At 37.9% G+C, this 8,125-nt stretch overlaps 1 protein-coding gene across 1 annotated transcript in view; it reads left to right on the forward strand.

The window, feature by feature from the left end:
- DNAH7 (dynein axonemal heavy chain 7) overlaps nt 1–8,125 on the forward strand; it is a 273,490-nt gene that overhangs the window by 65,927 nt on the left and 199,438 nt on the right. Inside the window, exons 15-18 of the mRNA XM_018562004.1 lie at nt 455–679; nt 2,511–2,657; nt 3,106–3,791; nt 6,635–6,821. Coding sequence (XP_018417506.1) covers nt 455–679; nt 2,511–2,657; nt 3,106–3,791; nt 6,635–6,821 — 1,245 coding nt within the window. The remainder of the gene's footprint in view (nt 1–454; nt 680–2,510; nt 2,658–3,105; nt 3,792–6,634; nt 6,822–8,125) is intronic.

Here is an 8,125-nt window from a genome sequence, read left to right on the forward strand (position 1 = left end):
CAACTCCACTTTTGTTCTCATTTTCTTTTCTCCAGTTTTGGCAGCAGTTACCCTGATTAAAGTTTTCTTGTGGTGCAAGTTAAAATGTACATATAAAATGCCAAAAAGTCCTTTGTAAAGCACATAAACTACAAATATTCACATTTAGTAGATACGAGGAAGTGACATTTATAATGTCTTTGTCATTCTATAAGAAAGAGGTACATTTTAGGTGAAGTATTCAAGGCTTGCAGATCATGACACAAAACAAAGGTACATCACAAGGAATGAAGGCAGTGTCACGAGTTAATGGGTAACATATTTGGAAATTTTATCCAGTCTTGGAAAATTCAAGATTACATGACATGACTTTAGCATATTCAGGTTTACAAAGTAAATTCTACAATGTTCATGTGTGAATACATTGTGCAGAGGTTCAATTGCAATTCATTAATTCATGCATTTTTCTAAACAGGAATATATTAAGAAAGTTGAATCTCAAGATATGCTGGATTTGGAACAGAAGCTTGTAGAATCCAAAAACCGCCTGACTTTCCTCGTCGATTACGTCTCTCTGTCCCCTGCAGATATTCGTCTAAACAACAACACTTTTCAGTGGCATGACCGTATGGGAGAAATATTTGAGGAGCACAAAAAGATAATAGATGAAAAGTCCAAACAGTATCAAGATGGACTGAAGGTTAGAAAACATATTCTCAGCTTCCATGTTATAGTACTTTTCCTGTTTTGGCTCTATGTGAACTATTCTGATATATCCAAGGGGGTAAGAACAGACACATAGTAGGTAAGGGGCTCAGATGCTGAATTTTTATCATCTGCTCTTCCATTGCAGTAGGTATAGAGCAGAGAGCGCAGGGAGGTGCAATGCTACTCTGTCTTTGAGGTCAACTGCTGCTTTGCTTTTTGAGCCAGCTTTGTACTTGCATGTAGATTGCATTCTGTATAGAATACAGCAGCATTTATCTTACCCTTCTGTTGGTAGCTGTTTGAGCCTTTAGTATGCTTTTAAATTACAACATCACTTTTTTTTGACAATCAATATTGTAATGAGTCCAGCACACTTATTCAATGAGCAATTTAAATGTTACACCCTTTCTTCATATAAACTAAGAATTTTCCGTGGTCTGCTTAACTTTGTTGCTAAAATCAATCACAATGGTTGCCGCTTACATCATCACTAACTGACTATCCAGGCTTCTGTGGAAGAACAAGTAAACAGGAAGTACTTTCATGTGCTCTACAAATTGCAGCATTCAATGCACCTGAGGAAACACAGCTAACCAATCAGCTAACAGGTGGGCAGGACAAACAAAGAGGGAGCCTATTGGTTGAAACTCAAACATTACCAAAATCTAGCATGCTTACTGGGTATTGTCAGCTTCGCCCCCGTGTGTAATGCTAAAGGGTGGTTTGCTGTTCTTCCACTCAGTGATGTTATGGTAGTATGGAGAGCATGAGAATGCTGCTAAATGTTTTCATAGGTATAAATGGGTGCCAACAAAAAAAGTAAAAATAAAAGAGTAAAAATACTGCAAACATGCACTATGTTCTGCTGCAGTTGGCAACAGTGCACATTTGCAACATAAAGGAGAGATTTATATAAATATACTTTGAGTTTCTGGTTACCCATTGAGAAAGACATTTTTGTTTGAGAGCTGCCTTGCCAGAGCCAGTGAGTTTACTTGAAATCTTCATTACATCTGATCTTTTGAATAAACTTTGTGATCCCAGCATTTCTGAATATGTCTGTCTGGAAATGTCAACATGTTGAACAATCGGCAAACGTGTGAGATGGACTAACAGAAGGCAAGAAGGTGCGACTGAATTTCCTCAGGTGCACTGAATGCTGGAATACATGCTAAAGAACAGGATAGTATTTACTGTGTACTTGTTCCTCCACAGGAGCCTGGATGGTCAGTTAATGATGATGTAGGCAGCTGCCATTTTGTTAATTTGAGATTTAAGTTATGCAGACCATGGCAAAAAAGTGTGCTAGAAGCATTACAATATTGATTCCTAAAACAGATGCAGTTCTTTAAGTATAAGAAGATTGGTAAACTTTACAAAATTAAAAAAAATTATTTAGACCACTAGAAAGGGACATAGAAAAGTCCCCAGTGTTGGTGGTACCGAGTTTAAATTGTGACTTTTACACCTCAGATAATGGCTTATTGTTTGTAGTTAGCAATCTAGGTCCTTTTTGTATTATAGTTACCTTGTGGCATTCAAGGGGGTTGTTCCTAGGACATTACAGTAGGAAGGCTCAACACCAAAATGCATCCACAAAGAAATAAAGCAAAATAAATCATCAGATCCTCTTGGATCCCTGTTTTTTCAAAAAGTACATTGATTTGAGGCTGAAAGATTCCTTTATTCCACATGATTTTAATTTGGCGATGAATTACATACACTGTATATTCCAATATATTATTATTATAATTTAAAGTCACATTTATAACATATAAATATGCAACCCTTAACTTTCCAATATTTTGTTAACTGATGAGCAGCTGCGCTGTGAGAAGTTTGTTGAAGAGCTAGAAAACTATGGAAAACAAGTGGAAGAATTTGAATCATATGGTGATATTCATGAAGTAAGCAAATACCTGAAAAAGGCACAAGCTCTAAATTCAAAACTGGATCAAGCAGTAGAAAAGGTTTGTATTACATAAATACTTTCAATTTAATATATGATGGGTCTGTGTAGAAAAACTAGAGGAAAATAAGTGACACAGAAGCTGGGTTGTTTTCCTAGTGACCAAATAAAATAAAATAAAATATGAATGGGCACTATGGACAACTCCGTTTTTTGCTATTTTCAAGGTTTTTATTGCAAATTTGAAAATGCATTGTTTGTCTTTTTTCCACTTTGCCTCTTTGTACTTTAGATTCTTTGTATCCTTACAACTCTCTGGGTGTTTGAAAGCATAGGCTCAACATTCGTGCTGGCAGTAAAGGGCTTTATAACTCTTTCAACACTTTGCTGATAAAAAAAAAGAGTAGAAAAAAATGTTAATGTGCAATTTATAATTTACAGTAAATTGTTGTAGAAATGGTATCAATTATGTATAAATATAATTTTTGTTTTGATAAATAATATTTCAGATTGATCAATTTAATGCAGAGGAAGAAGCATTTGGGTGGGCAACTTCACAGTACCCGCAGAGGAAAAAAATTCAGGACTCTCTTAGTCCCTATCTTCGTCTGTATGAGATTATAGTCGAATTTAACACAAAGTGCAAAAATTGGATGGAAGCACCATATGCTACAGTAAATCCTGATCTTGTAGAACAAGATGTAGGAAACTACTGGAGAGCCTTATACAAACTGGAAAGGACATTTACAAATTCTCCACATGCCCAGTCTCTAACTTCCGAAACCAAAGAGAAAGTAGAACAATTCAAAGAAATGATACCACTTATTCAGATTGTTTGTAATCCTGGACTACGGGACAGGCACTGGGAGGCCATGTCAGCTATTGTCGGATATCCAATTAAACCACAAGATGACACAAATGTTACCAAGTTCAAAGATATGAAACTTCAGCCTTTTCTGGACAAATTTGAAGGTATCAGTGAGTCTGCAAGCAAGGAGCATTCGCTTGAAAAAGCAATGGAGAAAATGATTTCAGAGTGGGATAAGATGGAATTTATCCTACTTCAGTATCGGGAAACAGGAACATATATTCTGTCATCTGTTGATGATATTCAGATGCTGCTCGATGACCATGTTGTTAAAACACAAACCATGAGAGGATCTCCGTTTATGAAAGCATTTGAAAATGAAATCAGGTAAATGCTTTATTTGACATAGTATGTGGCTATCATTCTGCACATTCAAGAGACTAGACTGATACTGATCATATTACTTTTTTGTTAATCATAAACTGCAATGTCTACTTGTTGCCTTCTCTCAATTTCAGAATTGGAAAGTTGCACAGGACTACAAAGCTTGTATGATTATTGAATACACTGAGAAATAAACAACATCCATTGTTGATCAGCCATTAGCAGAAGTTGGCAGCCCAGTATTATATGCAGTGATTATAAAGGGAGAATGGACGAATAGTAACATCACAAGTTTAAAAATCACTTCCAAGTTATCCCTTAGAACAGAGGTCCCCACATGTTTTAAATGAAGGGCTAGTTCACTGTCCATCACACACTGTTTGGGGGATGGACTGGAGTACAAAAACATCCTGGCATCAGAGGCCAGTGGGACCAAAATGCTCTTACATTCGTGGTTGGTGGGAGTTCAAAAGGCCACTACGTTGGTAGTCATTGAGAGTAAAAAAATACTACTGGACCCGTGCATGTAAAAAATGCGCCTGCGTCAGTGGTCAGTAGAACAAAAATGCCCCTACATCAGTGGTCTAAAAAAGGCCCTACTTAAGTGGGAGTAAAAAATGCCTCTGCACTTGTGGAAGTAATAAATTCCCTATGTGGAAGTAAAATGTCCCTATTGCAGTGGTCAAAAATACCCCTGCACTTGTGGTAGTAAGTAAGTAAGTAAGGAAGTAATAAATTGCCCATAGGACAGTGCTCAGTAGGAGTAAAAAAAATGTCCCTGTGCCTGTAAAAGTAAAAAAAAATGCCCCTGTGTTAATGGTCAATAATTAATTGCCCTGCGTCAGTGGTCAGTTAGAGGAATAGTGCCGCTGTGTCAGTGGGAAATATCCCCCCAGCATTGGTTTTTCTGTGTGTAGTTTCCATGCCCTATGCTACTCCTCTCGATGACATCACAGCTGAGACTATACAGTCACCATTGGAAAGAGGATCACGCTGCCTTATGGTGCCTGTTACATTGCCAGATGCTGGAATGCTCTGCTTACATTTTGCAATGAGACAGCCCTGCAGCAGTGCCTTCTCATTGCAGTGGCCTGTACACTGCAACCTGCAGGGACTGCTGCATTAGAATATTAAAGCCCTGCATGCAGGGCTTTCTCATTGCAGGGGTCGGTCTATGACACCCAGCATGCAGTAACCTGCCTTTACGGACCATAGTTTGGGCACTGCTGCATTAGATTATTAAATCCTAAAATGTATTTACTTAAATGGTTTATTCTCAAAGTTATGGGATACAGTAAAAGCATATATAGATTTACAGTACATATGCATACCACATTTTAAGAGTCTTTTAAAGCCTTTCTATTGGTAAATAAGCTATAGTGTTCGTATTAAGCATTTATCTAGACAGTGCACATTTAGGAATTAATAGATGCTCAGGTAGGCAAGTTGGCTAATAATGTTTAGAGGTTGGAAATTGTATTTATTTAGCGTTTATTGAAGGACACAGAATTGTAGTAAGTCTTAGAATGGCGGGTTATACTACTGCCTACTGGAGAATTTGAACACTAGCAAACAAAAAACAGTAACCAGGCTGGAATGATCTCTCCCACTCCCAGCATGCCTGTTTTATTGCTGTTTGTTTGTCAGTGTCTAAATCCTCCTGTTGGTGCTAGGCAGATTTTATGTGCACATAAGAGCCAAAACAGTAAGGCTGTAGTAAAGATAATGGGTACAGCAAATGCATTTTCTGTACTCCAGAGTTGGACACTGGTATAAAAAGATGCAGGACGCATGCATTATCCAGTTATTTTAAAGGCCTCCATTAGAAGGTGGTCCTAAAAACTTATCTAAACCCAATAACACAAATGCAATATATTGCAGCTTATCAGTCCTTAGATGAGGTGGCTGCATTGTTTTTTTTCTTAGGCTTTTTCCCCTTTATTTTCACATGGTCATTCTGTGAGTAGCCCACTTCCTGTCCCTATGCTCACTCCTACACTGTATCTGTTGAGGAAGCCATGGTTGCTACTCAGGCTGTATTTCTAACAGGTCTGCCTTTGTTTATCTCAGTCACATGGGGATGGGGAGACTGGGAGTTTACAGACAGAAGATAACTTCTAGTACAGCTCCCAGGAAATGACAAAGACAATGCATTTTTGGCAAGATCAGCAGGTATATTTCGTACTTTAATTTTTCGTGCTTTAATTTTAAAGGCCAGAATACAGTAAGACCAAGGGAGTAAGAAGAAGATCACTAGTATGTATGACAATGTGGGGGCTTCCAAAATTCAAGAGTATAGGAGAGAAGACTAGTTTTAATAATAAAATGTTGCATATCTATACAATTTTCCTCCTAGCTGGTTATGCTCAACTGTCACCTTTTTGTTGTTTATTGTCTGTGAAAATGAGATTTAAAGAAGAACTCCAGGAATCGCAAGGCTTAAGTGCTCATTAATAATAAAATATATACTCACCCGAAGCTCTGAGCCGGCCAGCTGTCATGATGCGCCCTCCAGCCTGTCTCCCCCTCCTTGCGGCATTGTAATCTTCCTCAACGTCCTCACGTCTATACGCAGTGTAAATATGTTTAAGATTTATAGGACCTTAGACTACTACAGAGGAGGGGCAGAGATGTTGGAAGGACCGGTCTAAGATGAAGGCGGTTTAGAGCTTTGGGTGAGTATAACTTTGTTTTTTAAAAACTAGAAACAAACTAACACTTAACCCTTGCAGTGCAGGGGTAGCCCCACTGCATGGGTTAAACAAAATTCCTAGGGAGTTCTTTTAAAAAACAACTACTTTGTATAATGTTTGTTTGAAGCTCCAACATCTGTACTTTCTTTATAGAGAATGGGAAGGTAAATTGCTGTTACTGCAAGAAATCCTAGATGAGTGGCTAAAAGTGCAGGCTACATGGTTATACTTAGAGCCTATATTTAGTTCTCCTGACATTATGGCTCAAATGCCTGAAGAGGGCAGACGATTCTCAACTGTGGACAAAACATGGAGAGACTTGATGAAACAAGTATTGTTGGTAAGTGCTTGTTATACTATGTATTAAAATGTTATAGGGAAAATGACCAAGCAAATATTAGATCCTAAAAACTGTAAGGGGTTAATACATGTAATAATTGTAGTCAAGATATGAATGTTTTTATTTCATGCCTTTATTTATTTTTGTTTTTGAATATACATGCAGGCTTAGCTATCCAACAAATAGTGAAAACCCTCAACCTACAGTTAAAGGGGGAACAAAAGAAAAGGAGTTTATTTTTAGGCAGAAAGACCTTCAATTTAAAATAACACAACTGTTGAACAACGTTAAAAAGATTTTTTAAAAAATACAATTCTTGATAAGGCCCATTGTGGCCTTGCAGGTCACACAGTTCTTGTGAATAGCAACAATGAAATGGCTAACACTGTTGAAATTCCTAAACACGTCATAGGATTTATCAAAGGATGGACTTTATATAGGCCACAATGAGTCTTATCGATAGGCCTTATCAAGGATTTTATCGTTGTTAAATAAAGTTGTTTTATATTAAATTGAAGGTCTTTCTGCCTAAAAAAAGCCCCTTTCCTTTGTTCCCCCTTTAACTGTAGTTTGGAGTTTTTTCGCTATGTGTTATATATGGGGTGTGGCATAGGGACCTTCCTCTCCTGAACATTCTTGCTCTACATTAGCTATCCAACAAAAGTGATCGATACAGCAGCTGTGACAAACTATAATACTTTCATACCGTGTTTGCCCGAAAATAAGACACTGTTTTATATTTTTTTTGGCTCAAAAAAACACACTAGGTCTTATTTTCGTGGTAGGTCTTATTTTTTAATATATAACAATCCAAAGTAAATGCAAATCCAAATTAAATAATCCAAAATGGCAAAGTTAAGAATAGTGTGATCAGGGCAATCAGGGGTGCCATACCTTTCCATTCATTGGCACCGCTGATTCTCTCCCGCGGCTCTTCAAGTTCCCCCTTATGCCACCACCAGCCCTGGCAATGGTCACAACTAGGTCTTATTTTCGGGGGAAGGTCTTATATTTTAGCAATTCCCAAAAATAGTACTAAGTCTTATTTTCAGGGAAACAGGGTAGTCACATGGTTTAAATCTTCCTAAACAATCTTCTTAAATCTCTTTTAACCCCTTTGTGACTGACAACGTACAGTGTACGTCGCCAGCATCGGAGCTGTTTAAACAGACTCCTGTCGACTTTTGCCGCCGGGAGTCTGTTTAAACTTGTAGAGCCGACTGTTGGCTTTACAACAGAAGCGATCCTGGCGACTTACCTGTCGCCAGATCGCTTCTGCGTTCCGAAGAAGGGGCCGCCCCCCC

The sequence above is a fragment of the Nanorana parkeri genome, unplaced genomic scaffold (genome assembly GCF_000935625.1).
Source record: "Nanorana parkeri isolate BGI_ZX_2015 unplaced genomic scaffold, ASM93562v1 scaffold555, whole genome shotgun sequence".
NCBI lineage: Eukaryota > Metazoa > Chordata > Amphibia > Anura > Dicroglossidae > Nanorana > Nanorana parkeri.